A 15,330-nucleotide genomic window follows, 5' to 3' on the forward strand; every position below is an offset into this window, starting at 1 on the left:
AGCAGGACTTCCTATAAAACAGGACATAAAAAGTGACTTAAAAATAGCATGTAAGTGATCAGATGGAATTAGATTTCAGGATTGTTTATGGAATTATAAAGTTTGCACTTTGGGGAAGACAAACCTTTCCAAGGTTTACATCAAGTTCACAAGCAGCATTTCCTGCCACAGCTCCCCCCTGCAAGATTTAAAAAGAGAATTAAGAGAATTTATATAAATTGTAATGCCCAGATATTTCTATCTTTGTTACTCTGAAGTACGAAGTTTGCCTAAGGAGATCTTTTCCTTGCCTACAGCATGATCTCTTTATACAGAATTAGGAAGGGACACTCAAGATCTGAGCTTATCTATACATTGTGTTCCTAATTTTATCTTCACATGGAAAGGGGTTTGTTTTCAGGTGCTATTTCTGTTTACTTAATAGACATAAATTAAGACAAAGTATTTATTTGGAGCAGAGTTAATAATAAGCATAAAAGCAGCAAGGAAATACCAGCTAATGCAAAAAGTGAAATCAACTTGATTAACCAAATTCAACATATATATAAATCCTAATATGTATTTATACACACACATACATATGTATAAAACTAAACAAAAAATATACAGTGTTTTCTTGTTGGAATAATTCTAGCAGATTCTGCTGTATGTTTATGCCAGAATTGCTACCCCATGGAAGATGCAAATAACTGGAGAAGTAACTTCAGTGTATACCTATGCACTGCTCTGTATGTGCCAAGTGCCTTAAGTTTTCCTATTAACTAGTGAATGTTCAGGAGCTGAAGAATAGAGATTTTTTTAAAATTTATTTTTAGCGAAGAAACAACACAGATTGCTTGGGATGTAAACAGCACAGATGTACTGCACTAGTGCACTTACTTTTGCCTTTTGTGGTGCATAGAGTGGAACTACTCGAGACAGCAGAGACCAGAGAGAAGCATTATCAGGGTTACTGGGAAAAGAACAAAGATACAAGCCTGATTTTCTATGACTCAGTAGGGCAGTTGCTGTTAATCACAAATGGATCTTTTTCTATTCAGAAAACAACCCAGTGTGGTTGAAAATAGACATGGTTAGTAATGTAAAACAAACAACACAATATTGAAGTTATATTGCTCACTGAAGAAATAAAATCTACAATATGTACATCAATACTCATGGGAAGAAAACAAACTTTAGGACTACAGGTCTTGTCCTCATTGTATGAAGAATGAGGAATTTTAACTGCAAGTGAAAGCACTTTGCATAGCTTCCAAAAACTCATCACCAACACCCCCAGCTCCTTCTCCTCAGGGCTGCTCTCCAGCCTTGCTCCCCCAGCCTGTATTTGTGCCTGGGGTTGTCCTGCCCCAGGGGCAGGACCCTGCACTTGGCCTTGCTGAACTCCATGCTGTTTGCACAAGCCCACCTCTCCAGCCTGTCCAGGTCCCTCTGGATGGATCCCTTCCCTCCAGCATGTCAACCACATCAAACACTTTGTGTGTGATGTAAATTTGCTGAGGGTGTACTGATCCCACTGCCCATGTCCCCAGCAAAGATGTTAAACAGCACTGGTCCCAGCACTGACCCTTGGGAACACCACTGGTCACTGCTCTCCATCTGGACATGGAGCCATTGATCACTACTCTCTGAGTGTGACCATCCAGCCAGTTCTTTACCCACTGAGTGGTCCATCCATCAAATCCGTATCCATCCAGTTTTGAGACCAGGATGTGATGCAGGACAAGTGTCAAAGCTTTGCACAAGTCCAGGCAGGTGACATCAGTTGCTCCTCCCTTGTTCACTGATGCAGTGAGCCCATTGTAAAGGACCACCAGATCTGCCAGACATAATTTGCCCTTGGTGAACCCATGTTGGTTGCCAGCAACCACCACCACATTTTCCATATGAGGGAAAGCAGCATTGCAACTTCATCTGCCAGCTCCCTGAGGAGCTGCAGATGGATCTTGTCAGGTCCCATAGACTTGTGCACTTTCAGGTCTCAAACCTACTCTGGCAGTGGGTGGATCTTCCTTGTCCCAGTCTTCCCCTCTGCCTTCTGTGACCTGGACAGTGTAGCCAGAGCTCTTACTGGTGAAGACTGCAGCAAAAAAGTTGTTAAAACAACTCAGCCTGTTCCGCATCCTACATGACAAGGTCTCCTGTTTCCCTCTGCAGAGGGCCCACATTTTCCCTGTTTCTCCCCTTATCCCTGATGGAAACCCTTCTTATTACCCTTGGTATCTCTGGCCAAGTTTAACTCAATCTGGGCTTTAGCTTTCCTAACCTGATCCCTGGCTCCTCAGACAACCTATCCCAGGCTACCTATCCCTGCTTCCACCCTCTGAAGACTTTCTTTTTTTGTCTTTGTTCATCCATTCAAGTCTCCTGGCACTCTTGCTTGCCTTCCTCTTTCTTGGGATGCATTGCTCCTGGGTATGGAGAAGGTAATCTCTGAATATTGAACAACTTCCTTGTATTCCTCTCCCATCCAGGATTTTATGCCACATTAGCCTATCATGCAGATGCCTGAAGAGCCTGAAATTTGCACTCCTGAAGTCCAGGGTAGTGAGCTTCCTGTGAACCTTCCTTATTGCCCTACAGATGCTGAATTCCACCACTTCAGGGTCCTTGCAGCCAAGGCTGCCCTTAAGCTTCATGTTTTCCAACAGGACTTCCTTTCTGGTGAGAACAAGATCCAGCAGAGCACCTTTTCTTGTTGGTTCCTCTACCATTTGGCAGAGGAAGTTGTCATCAATGCATTCTAAGAACTTCCTGGATTGCTGCTGCTTTGCTGTGTTGCCCCTCCAGCAGATGTCAGGGTGGTTGAAATCCCCCATGAGGATCACAGCCTGTGAAGGGGAAGCTGCTCCTATCAGCCTGTAGAGGCCCCATACAATCAGCCATCCTGGGCAGGTGGCCTATAGCAGCCCCCCACTGTGATATCACCAGCTCCTGTCTTCCCTTTAACCCTGACCCATAAACTGCCAGCTCCTCATCCAGCCCCATGTGGAGCTCCAGAGTCCAGCTGGTCCTTGATGTAGAAGGCAACACCTCCTTCTCCTCTCCCCTGCCTCTCTGTCATAAAGAGCTTCTACCCATCCATTCCCAGGCTCCAGACATAGAAGCTGTGCCACCACATCTCAGTCATGCCAAGCAAGCTTCTGTCAGCTGATGCTACAACCTAAAGTGAGGACTTCCCATTTAAATAAACAATTTTATTATTTTTAAAAAGAAGGCTGCAGGTGAACAGAGGTTTGCTTGCCATTCAATATAATCAAAGCAACACGTTTACAGGGCAATCTAAAGAAAGATAAATACATACCTGTGTATTGCTTTGGAGACTTCTCTCTGGACTGCTGCACTTCTACCTTGCAAAGCATAAACAGCAGACGCGATAAGGCACCTATCATAAATGTTATCATCCCTCTTCTGATGCTTCAGTAATTCCTTTAGGGCTGCTGTTGCAAGTGTAGCATCCTGCTTTACCAGTCCTAGTGTGCACAAAGCCTTCAGACTTTCTGTGCTTGGCTCCTTTAATGAGCTGTTGAATCAGAAGGAAGGAAGGAGAGACAATTTTGGATCACAGATTAAACTTAATGTTAGAGTACTTGTTACTTCTAAGTCCTCTTGCTCCTATCTACCCTGTGTGGTGTACAGAATTAACAGCCTCTCGTTGTGGGATCATGGATCAAGGTAGATGAGGACCCTGGGGACCTCAGGACCTGGACAACAGCAGTTGAGATGCACCATCCCAGTACTCCAGCTTATCATGTGTCACCACTGGGCAAGACTCCGACATGTTAGCTGTCCTTCAGCAGCAGCCACGAAGTGAACAGCAGGAGACAACATGTAACACTGACAACTACCTGCTTTTCTTGAAGACATTTATATGTTGATCTGGTATCACACCAGAGTTGTAGTGTGCCTGTTTACAGCTTTCTACAGAAATCCTGGAAGTAAAATGCCAGAAATTAGCCTGCTGCTTAGAACTGCTTTCTCAGAACAGAGATGCTCTGAGAAATCATGCCTTGTTTACATCAACATTTGTTCCAGCATAAGGTATTTTCAGCAGGCTTTCCATCATCTACTAGTTCTAGTACCACCATCAGTTGTACTATTCCATTAATTTCATTATGAGAGGCAGTTTAACCTCACATCATCAGTATTCCAAGCTTTACTGGAGACCTCCTAGATACAGCTGCTGGCTTTTTTCTAGCATAGGTGGACTCAGGTTAACCCCTTGATCTTCAACTCTGGTGAAAAGAAACAGTGAGCTCAGTACAACCAATTAAAATCAAAAGACCTTAACTAATGTACTGGCTGAAGGTGATGTCAAGATAAAGGCAGTCCAATCAATTGCAATACAAACTGGACAAACAACAAACCAGAGCATGGCAACAGTAATTTGCAGTTCCTTCACTGTAACTTCCTAAAGATAACTTCAGAATGAAGTGCTGCTTACTTCCACTGATCAGCTGACTGCAGGCTCCTAATCAAGCTCCTAATGACTCCTTTTGCCTTCAAAAAAAGACAAGAATGTAAACTTCTGATTCTGTGTTTTGTTTTCAGTCCCCAGCAAGAAAAATTTCTAAGAGCTGTTAAACATTAACTTGAATAGCCAGCATTATGTTACCTGGTGCAAAGGTGATGCCCTTCAACACGTCACCAGTGGGATTCTATCATGTTAGCTATAAAGACACAGTCACTGCTAAAAACTTCTGCACCACGGTGGCCATGAGAAAAGAATAAGGGCAGCTTCTTGTTCAAGGTCCCACTCAGGCCCTCTAAGTCATAAAGCATAAATTCCAGTCAACAAACATGTCTATTGGACCAGAATGCACCATTTTTCTTCCTTCTACTAAAATTCACCATATGCCTTCGCAGCACTGTGCTTCCAATTCAGATCTACACATATCTGCAAGAGTGTTACTTTCCTAAACCCTTTACTACTGTTTTTACTTCCTTTAAACACACACAACCAACAACAACTAAAATACTCCTGTTGTTGATGTTTATGACAAAAATAGAAGTCTACAGTGATTAACAGGTTGTAGGAAACAGCAGGTTCCTGGTTGGTCAATTATCTGTTACACAAGATCTAGAGTGCACCAGGTCATGGACCTTCAATATTTCAGTAACTTCAGGAGGCCCCTGGCAACATGGAGACTGTACAGCCAGCACTGGACTGCTGGGGTGCTCTACTGAAGGAGATTTGATCCTGAGAAGATGAGCTGTTAGTTCTTCATCCAGAGGTGTCAGGAGACTAGCAGTGATGCATGGGCTTTTAGCCTCCACAGCTCTAAACAGATTAATGACTTAAGTCAACAACTGAAACAGACCTGTGCCTTTTCACAGGGAAGCTGCCATATTCTCCTTGTGTACCACACTTGGAACACAGTTGTTCTGGAGAGTTCTGACTATTTAAACTTAAATTGTTTTCATTAGTCATCTACACTTCTTACAGCGAAAGAGAAAAAATATTGCCTAGTGCTAACTTGGCAATAGCTACAGATAAATATTATCTTAAAAGACAAGAAGTACCATTCAAGGATATTAGACATCCAATCTGCACAGCCCACTGATGCCTCCACTCCACACTGTTTTAAGAATATGGAAGAAAACATAGTTCATAATACTAGAGATCTATCACATGAATAAACTTAAGAAGACTGCACCTACTCCCACTTCTACTCTGCAACACACAAATATCCACCTGAGGGTCCCACAACAAGTAAATGTGAGGATTCAGCAGTACAACAAAATACCATACACAGATTATTGTTACCTCAACTCACCATTTAAACAGGAGAGTCTTTGCAGCATCCACTCTGTTCTGCTTATACTCTATTATTGCCAAGGCAGTCAGGATATGTGCTTTATCTTGTTCAGACTCCGCAACAGACAAGGCTTTTTCATAGGCTGACAAAAATTCAAGACTCAGAATCCAAGGAGGATTAAAAAAACATTATACATGTATAAAGCCTCTAGAAAGGCACAATACTGAAACACACACAAACTTTAATTTCAGGTTCACTGTATTTTCACACCTTAAAATCATAGCCAGAAGACAAAAAAGTTCACTGAGACTTTGGAAGTTAACTGTATGTTAGGAAAAGGTAGACTGAGTAGGTACTTGGAGTTGCTTAAAATGTACTAAGTGGGAACAGAACTTAAAAGCAGTATTGGGATATCCAGAAAAAAACCTGAAAGAACACAGTATAAACACTCTCCTGAGATAGTTTATTTATGAAATAGTACTTCAGATGGGTACACATAATTGCTATTAAAAATTAAGAATTATTTAAAATGCTGAGCTGGCTGCACCTTTGTGAGTGCTTACACTTCTATGCTGACAATTCAGTATAACTTTTCTTGGAATCTCACATCTTGGCAGTGCAATACATGACAATACAGCACTTACATCTATGTAAGTACTGAAGTACTTTGAACAACACATTAAACTCCCACTCATAACTGAATTTTCCAGGAAAGCCATTTCATTTGAGAACAAGGGAACCTAAAAGCACAACAGTTTAATGGACAGGAATTAAACACCTGCAGAAATGTAGCTTTCCACAGCCTAATGACTAGTATAGTTGTGGAATCTGTGTGCATGCATCAGGACTAAAAGAGTGCAATAAACAGAAACATAGCTAGGTTGGTCAAACAAATTATGTTTAAGCTTAATCTCCAGAGAAGTGTGCCATAATGCTTTGAGTCAAGCAGGTGCTCACCTTTGGTACTTTCTTTTAAGAGTCCTTTCTTGAAGTAGGCTAATGCTAACCCCACGATGCCATCGAAGGAAGTCAGAGGTATTGATGTGTAAACCTCAATGGCCTTATCACACTGACCAAGGGCACTGCAAAAACAAACACAGACACTGGTAAGAAGGATGCAGCAACAGCTGCTATGATCCAGACAAGCTGCCCTTGCAAAGCAGTATTCTTTTTCCACAGCAGTTGAAAGCAGACACCTGTAAAATACCAAGATTAGGACAAGAATGTGCAAGTGCAGTATTTCCCACTCCTCTCTGTTACAGCAGCTACTCTCTCCAGCTGTCTATTGCATAAAGAATAACCAATACAAAGAACATGAGCCAGCAGGATGCTCAAGTGGCCAAGAGGGCCAAGGGCAACCTGGCCAGAATAAAGAAGTGTGGCCAGCAGGGCCAGGGGGGTGACCTTACCCCTGTGCTGGACACTGGGGAGGGGGCATCTCAAATCCTGGGTCAGTTCTGGGCCCCTCATGATAAGAAGGACATGGAGGGGCTAGAGCGTGTCCAGGGAAGGACACAGAAGGGGCTGGAGCACAAGGCTGAGCAGGAGCAGCTGAGGGAACTGAGGGAGCTGGGGGTGTTCATCCTGGAGCAAAGGAGGCTGAGGGGAGACCTGCTGGCTCTGCAGCTGCTGAGAGGAGGGTGGAGCCAGGGGGGTCGGGCTCTGCGCCCCAGAACAAGGGATGGGACAAGAGGGAACGGCCTCAAGCGGTGCCGGGGGAGGTTGAGGTTGGATCTTGGGAACAATTTCTTCCTGGAAAGGGTTGTCAGGCCCTGGCCCAGGCTGCTCAGGGCAGTGGTGGAGTCCCCATCCTTGGAGGGATTTCAAAGCCATGTAGATGTGGTGCTGAGGGAGAAGAGTTAGTTAGGAACTTGTCAGTGTTAGGTGACAGTTGGACCCTGTGATCTTTAAGGTCTTTGCCAACAACGGCGATCCTGTGAAAGAAGTCCTCCCCATCTGCACCTCAGTGATATGTAACAATGTCACTTAATGGTCAACACAATGGAGTGGGAGAAAATGGCAAAGGAGAAGTATGAAAAAAGCCAATCAAAATACATGTGCAGACCAACAGGCAAGAGCAGATATGGACAGACGTACAGCAGTCTTTCTTGGTCCAAGACTATGATGGAAGAAATTATATAGGATTGCCTGTAAGAGAACTAGTTAGTAGTCACTGGAGTTTTGCTCTTGTGTAAGTTGCACACAAGAGTCACCATGCTTACAGTTCAGATGTGAGACTACAGGAAACTGTAGAGCTGCTTCTAAAAGCTTCCCTGAAGTTAAAAAATTAATTATCACATTATCACAGCCTAAAAGCTCCAGTGTTACATACAGAAGGTTAAGAATGTGTTAAGTTTCCCTGCAGAGCTGACAAAAAACTCATCATTAGTGCTTGAGCTGTCTCGGATCAAGGAGAAGTTTGAAAGTCTTTATCTGTTAAGGCTTGTGTCCTGCATTCCCTGAGAACCAGAGGCAAACTGTGAAGGGAACTTGAAGGGAAGAATTGAGAGTAGGATTGCAGCAGAGGGGGTCATCAGCAGAAAGATCACACACATGTACACCACGCTCCAACTCCACGTGCTTCAGATTGTACAAGTCAATATTAATACAAGCCAATTAAAGGGCAGGTAGAAGTGATGCTGAATTAAACCTGAAAGAGCTGTTTTTCTCACACAGAGCCTACTACACATCTCCAGTGTGGACAGGCACTGAAGCGTCCCTCACACGTTTTCTGCCATAACATCCACTATATCCAAAGCTGAAGTGACGGGGTGGGAAACCACTCCAACACTTACCACAGTGACCTGCCATAGTTTTGCATTGCTATGTTGTATTTCTCAGTATCCTCAGAGTTTTTCAGTAACACAGCAGCCCTGAAAATAATAACCACAATTAAGAACAATTACCACCTGAGTATAATAGGAGTATTTTGACAACAGTTTTCAGAGCAGAACAGACAAATGCTTTATGCAGAAGCTTCTCTATGCTATTAAGCACAAACAGAGACTGTTTTACCATCCTAATTCATCAGCAAACATGATTACCAAGTAGGGCTTCCTTCACCACCTCCCCCTACCATTTGAAAAGACAAGACAAAAACAAAACACAGCCCAACCACCTCCATCAATTAGAATGGGGTAGAGACCATAACTAAAACCACACTTACCAACCCCCAAAATTTCACTTAAATCCCATGCAGTGAATTAATTTAAATGTCCTGGTAAAACATACAAGCCTCCGAATGCCTTTTCCTCTCCAGTGTTGCATTTCCAAATCTGATATAAGAACATGCCCACACCCCAGCCCTTATAGCGCACCCAGTTGAAAAGTGTTGTTGAACTTAGAAGGACAGCTCACAAAAGGAAAAGAAAAGCCCTCAAGTTTTTCAGCTGGTGCTTTGATAAAAGAGGTCAAAGAGCTTCTATGGCCTTTCATGGTGTATGTACAGTTTACCTCTCATAGGCATCTGCTGCCTGCCTTTTCAGATGCAGATACTCATTCAAATAACCAAGCATTGTGAAAGCAGACGCATCGCCTGGATTTCTTTCTAGAAAATCAGAATTGACAATATAGGAGAACATGATCAGAAAAAGCTGTGAGAAAGCACTAGGAATACACCTCTACATTGATGCTAGGGTGTATGCATGTGTACAGAACACTTTGCCAAGCGCTTCTGTCAGTTGATCACTGGAATATTTAGGACAGGCTGCAGGCAAGTGAAGAAGAGATACAACGCCCCACAAAATGAAAACAGGTTAGCTCAAAAATGTTTAAAATCTCATGACACAGCATTAGTGCACTCAATGTATGTTCAATCTTTCAGCCTGCACTGCTTTGGGTTTTTTGGTAATTAAATACGAAACCATTCAGCCTGTCCTGATTCTAGCAAAATACTGTTAGAATCTTATGGCTTATTTTTAATGCTGCAACTTCGAAAAGCTCATCAGTAGATAAAGCACAGACTTTGATGTCCTTTCCTGCAGGATGTTCTTCCTATCCTGCAGTGCCCAGAACTGCAGCCAGTGCTCGAGGTGCAAGTACACAACAGTCTGGGGGCTAAATGGACAGAGAGTCAGCTCTGAGAAGGACCTGGGGGTCCTGGCAGATGAAAAGCTGGATGGGAGCTGGCAACATGCACTTGCAGCCCAGAAAACAACTGTGTCCTGGGCTACATCTCCAGCAGTGTGACTAGGTCAAGGGAGGAGACTGTCCCCTCTGCTCTGCTGAGACCTCCCCTGCAGGGCTGGGGCCAGGCTGGGGTCCCCAGCACAGGAAGGACATGGAGCTGTTGGAGAGAGGCCGGAGGAGGCCCCAGAGATGCTGGGAGGGCTGGAGCAGCTCTGCTCTGAAGACAGGCTGGGAGAGCTGGGGTGTTCAGCCTGGAGAAGAGAAGGCTCCAGGGAGATCTTGTGGCCTTTCAACACTTAAAGGGGGCCTATAAGAAAGATGAGGACAAACTTTTTAGCAGGGCCTGTAGTGACAGGACAAGGTGGATGGCTTTCAACTAAAATAGGGTAAATTTAGACTAGATGTAAGGTCAAACTGTGTTTACAATGAGGGTGGTGAAACATCAGCCCAGAGAGGTGCTAGGTACCCTATCCCTGGAAGTGTTACTCTGAGCAACCTGATCTTGTTGATGATGTCCCTTCTCACTGCAGGGCTTGTGGTCTAGGTGACCTAAAAAGGTCCCTTCCAACCCAAACTACTGTATGATTCTATGAACACCCGCACTTGCTCTGTCTGCCTTCTGGGCTAGACATACACAAGCCTAACCCAAGAAGGAGGCCACGCTGGCCTGGAGCCATGCCCAAAGACACACCTGTCTCCTACTGAAGGCAACACATCCACACACTCAAGGTGACAGAGCTACAGTGCACCCAGGAGCAGGCTTCTGCCAAACCTCAGGGCACAGGAGCAGAGGAGCTCTCACCTCTCTGCACCTAGGCCTACAAACAAACCCAAAGGAAATCTGGCAGCAAACACTGATGACAAGTGTGACTAGGCTATGGTCCTTATTTTGATTGGTCTTTGAAACACAACCTGTTGGAATGAGTAGAAGACAAAACTTGCATCTATTTAATCCTTGTGTGATAATAAAAAGCAGGGCCCACTTACTACTTTCAGTTACATTTCAGTTCCAAAGACTCTCCCCAGTCCATAGATGTAGCTGTTCATTCTGAATGCATCTCTAAGGCTTGACAGGTTAGTGAGGCATTTAAATACATACCTGTGTATTTGCTCAAGACCACATGAGCTGCTGGAATAGCATTCATTTGAACAATGTTGTACAGATACAGTTCAGTGTTTCTGTTGCTTCTATCCTGCAGTGTTGAACACACCCAGTGGGCATAGCCTTTTGCTCCCTCAGTCTCAAGAAAGAATCAGAAAACAAAACCGGAGTCATTAAACTTGCTCAAGCAAGAGTGACATAATTAAAGTAACAATTCTGTGTTTCAAGGCAGTCTTGGATTAAAAAAAACCTGCATCACTGTTAAGCAGTAGAAGAAAACACCAAACTGCTAAATTACTTCACACACAGTTTTAACTCGTCCTTGGGGCAAAGAGAATTCTTACATTAAAACTTCCTAGACCACTGGACGGATGACAGACAAAAAAAAGGCTTTGAGAGAATATCAGAGAATTTTCTTAGAACTCAGGGTACTGGCCAGATCCTTGCTCTCTCCTGGAACAGGTATGATTTATGCCTTTGGTCTCTGTCCAATTCTGTGGAACATGAAAAACACTTTTTCATGATTTACAGAAGTGATTTTTTTTACCATTGGGACTAAAGCATCTCATAAAATAACTGCCTGTTATTTAGTGCCAATGCAGGACAGGAACAACAAGGTGAGACAACCTCATCTGGGACATGACCATAATAACTGTTCCAGCATTTGAGACATGCCTATTTTTTTAAAAATTGTATCACCTCAGACATCACCTCAGCAGAGATTAGATAATGCAGAAACTTCAGGACAACACAGATGTTGTACTTACATGCATGCTGAGTTCAGTTGTGTGCCTGAAGAGATCCATGGTATCATAGCTGCCTACTGCCTCTGCAATGAAAGCCTACAGGGAAACAAGAGCTCCTGTGGTCAGGTACTTAAAAAATTGTGACAAGAAGCTCAGCACATGTCACTTCAGCCACATCTTAGGCATTTAACATGAAGACACCTTCTTTTCCTCATACTCTCTGGGAAGTAAGGGTTTTAAAAATAAAATGAACACAACTAAAGGAAGAAAAAGCAGTTTCCACTGTATCAGTACTTGAAACTTAAGGTCTTTTGCTTCTACTTTACATTCTTCAGGACAAAGACTTTGTGTGTTTGCACAACTTCTAGCATTAACTGATAGGAGCAGAATTTTGACATATGATAGTGATGGTTCTTCCCTAGAATCCAGTGTCACTTGGATATTAGCAGATAAGCAGCAAAGGCTTACAAAGCGCATCATAAAAGTATGAGTCGCAAGGATTTCTACTGTTCACACATGGCCTAGATATGACTGGGAGCATACCCAACCCTCAGTGCTGGGGGAAAAGGGACCTCTCCAGAAGTAAGTCCTGGTCTTGTCCCAGGTACATTAGACACACTTTCCAACAGTGGAGCTAGGAGGGTGCTGAGAGTGGAGTTAAGCAGCGTCATATAAGGAGCTGGAGATACAGCTGAAACTGAAGTAACTATCACCTTAAGCAGCTGGCACTTTGTTGACTTTGTTGACTTCAGTTAAAAGCTTCAGAGCACAAACAGGAATTGTTTGTTTTTAACAGCTAGTTTCTTCCAGAACTCACAAGATCAGCCAGAAAAACATTACATACAGATACCTGATGAACATAGTTTCCATTGTACTACCACTATGTAAACAAAGGGTCCCAACCACCATCAGGGGCAGTAGAAGCTCCCTTTACTTAAAACATTCAATTTTCAGGAACATGCTTAAGGGCCAATTATTAAGATGAAACCCACGTCCTTCCTCGCTTCGACTAACAACTGTTTTTGAAGCAAAATATTATCATTTCTCTTCATCTTACCTGCCCAAGCCAACACAGTAAGTAAGAAGGATCCAGAGACTGGGCTACTTTGAAGGCTTCATGAGCTTGCTGTAAGAACCAAAAACAACATTGCTACTGTACAGTCTGGCATGGTAAAGGAGCACTTCTGAGTACACACAGGTATGGACATGCAGTATTGGAAGAGATTCCAGGGACAAAATTAGGTCACTGCTAAAAACATTTGCTGTGCCACAGTGAATGAGACATTGCCCAGACAAATACACCACTTCAGTCTTATTAAAATAAACCTTTATGAGAACAAAGTTCCCCTTCCTTCCAAATGTATTTCCTTCTTAAAACAGTTCAGCAGCTAGATTACCTCTTAGAACAATTACTGCTTTAAAATATGACTCTTAAGAGGACAGAGTTTCGGAAAGTTTATTTTCCTTCATGCAATCAATTAAACAAACACATTTTCAACGTGGTAAAACTGATTATCACTCACAAATTATCTTTTCTCAATGGATTACTTATGTTCAAATTTCCTCCCTCAACATGGAATAACGTGAGCAAAGTCTTATATTTAGCAGTCTAAGCCGTAAGAAGTCTGCAGTATCAAGCTGTTTTTATTAAAAGTAATTCTGACCATCACAACTTCAATTAAGCAAAATTTCTGCAATTGTGACCAGCAAGTAGGATAGGATTTAGTTTTTGCTGCATGACAGCTCTAGACTTGACTGGAGATGTGTTTTAATTTTTCTCCAGAGAAACCCTGAAGGTCACACAGAATTTCAGTACATGATATGACATGCTGATGAGCAGAAAAGTTGCTACCTATGGGAAACTCAAACTTAGGGTTCAGTTTGTGACTTGAAATTAAAAGAGCTCTTGCTCAAACTTGGTGTGCATTGGTTTAGCTACTTCTCACTCCTTCCAAATACTTTTCCTTCCATCCAGTTACTTGGAAGGCAACCTCACCAATTCAGAATTCACTTATCCTCTCCAAAACAAAAAATTAATTCCTGCACCTCAAGTAAGTCAGAGGTCCCAATTTTATTTCATTCAAAGGAATTATGTCTCTTGAAACTGAGAGGGGCATTTTTCACTGTTTGCCCACACTCCTGCCCCTACACACTCCCTTAAAAAAAAATAAAAAATGGAAAGGAAAACTCTATTTGAGAATGGGAAAACTTACCTCAATGTTTCCTGTTGCCAGATACAAAACCCCCAAATTGGTCCAGGCAACAACATTCTAGACAGAATAAATAAAGTTTAAATGAATGTATAATTACTATATTCAAAAATAACACTGCACCAGGACAAAAAAGTTTTAAATGCCCACTTGAAACAGATGGCAGCTGCCTACAGCACTTACAATTTGCTCAGCTTGAACAGATTTGATGAACGAATGTTGAGCAAGAGCATAATTCCCAATAGCTGGGGGGAAAAAAAAAAAGGAAGAAGGAGAGCTAGGTGTAACTGAATTTTATAAACACCATTAATCAAGTATCCTTCTAATTTAAGATAATATGGAGCTACACTGAAGACTTACCACTACAGGAAGCAACCACACCAAGTGCATTCCAATAAAGATGATTTTTGCTGTCAAGCCTCACAGCTTTTTTGAGACACTGGAAGAAAATCAGATGTGGATTACATCTTTAGAACCACAAAAATTAAGACTTCAGGCACTTACTTACTCAGAGGTGTAGGTTTTACTAAGGACAGAGAGAGTATGCAGACAAGCACCAATACTAGTTTAAATTTTAAAGAATGTAACAGGAAAAACAAGCAATACCTGTAAAGATTTCTCCAGCAGTTCACTGATCTCACTCGTGTCAGTGCCCACTGCTGTGAGGTGCTCTGCTTGTCGATAATAATTTATTCCAAGATCACACCATATGCTAGGCAAAGGCATCAGTTTCAAAGCTCTGCTGTAACACCTACAGGAACATGAATCATAAGCTGAAAAAGCATGCAAAAAGAGTGCTTAACCACCTAAACCGTGCAAACGTGCACAAACACAAACAAAACCAGGCCAGAATGAAAAGCAAACCACAACTAATGGATTTTCATTCAGTTAACTTCACCAAATCTATCCTGGTCTAAAGGCAGTCTGTGATGCCCACCACTTCTGAAGCCAGAGCTGTGCACTAAATCAAAGCCCTGCCATTTGCAACACGCACGCTTTTAATTAACATCAGTCATTTTCACAGTTAATCAGACTTCCCCTAGGGAGTATCTGACTTCATATATCATGGTTGAGATTCACTGAACAGCTGCATTTCCTGCCTTACACAACCAACAGCAGAATGCTCAGAGGAGGCTACAGAAATACTAGGAATATTTTCTATCCTCCTGAGCTTCCAGAGCCAGAAACAAGGCATTCCCTCTTCCAATGTACATATCTTGGGCATGTATTTATGATATTTTTATAAGAAAGAGACAGACAGAAAGCTAGGAGTATGATATTGTACTTAGTAGTCCTGGAAGAATTAGTTAGCAACTGCTGCAACCACTCAATTTAAAGAGGCATGACTGGCTTAGAATCTGGTGGGATGTAGCCATGCCCTGCTG

General features: G+C 42.6%; 1 protein-coding gene across 1 annotated transcript in view; it reads right to left on the reverse strand.

Annotated features, from left to right (window-relative positions):
- Positions 1 to 15,330, reverse strand: part of TTC37 (tetratricopeptide repeat domain 37) — a 49,151-nt gene that overhangs the window by 13,043 nt on the left and 20,778 nt on the right. Inside the window, exons 19-32 of the mRNA XM_009993782.1 lie at positions 14,552 to 14,696; positions 14,306 to 14,384; positions 14,129 to 14,190; positions 13,949 to 14,005; positions 12,793 to 12,861; positions 11,757 to 11,831; positions 10,987 to 11,128; positions 9,213 to 9,306; positions 8,555 to 8,632; positions 6,717 to 6,841; positions 5,778 to 5,901; positions 3,305 to 3,523; positions 880 to 952; positions 92 to 178 (exon numbers count right to left, since the gene is read on the reverse strand). Of these exons, the coding sequence (XP_009992084.1) occupies positions 92 to 178; positions 880 to 952; positions 3,305 to 3,523; positions 5,778 to 5,901; positions 6,717 to 6,841; positions 8,555 to 8,632; positions 9,213 to 9,306; positions 10,987 to 11,128; positions 11,757 to 11,831; positions 12,793 to 12,861; positions 13,949 to 14,005; positions 14,129 to 14,190; positions 14,306 to 14,384; positions 14,552 to 14,696 (1,429 nt within the window). The remainder of the gene's footprint in view (positions 1 to 91; positions 179 to 879; positions 953 to 3,304; positions 3,524 to 5,777; positions 5,902 to 6,716; positions 6,842 to 8,554; positions 8,633 to 9,212; positions 9,307 to 10,986; positions 11,129 to 11,756; positions 11,832 to 12,792; positions 12,862 to 13,948; positions 14,006 to 14,128; positions 14,191 to 14,305; positions 14,385 to 14,551; positions 14,697 to 15,330) is intronic.

This window comes from Chaetura pelagica, unplaced genomic scaffold (assembly GCF_000747805.2).
Source record: "Chaetura pelagica isolate M959 unplaced genomic scaffold, ChaPel_1.0 scaffold423, whole genome shotgun sequence".
NCBI lineage: Eukaryota > Metazoa > Chordata > Aves > Apodiformes > Apodidae > Chaetura > Chaetura pelagica.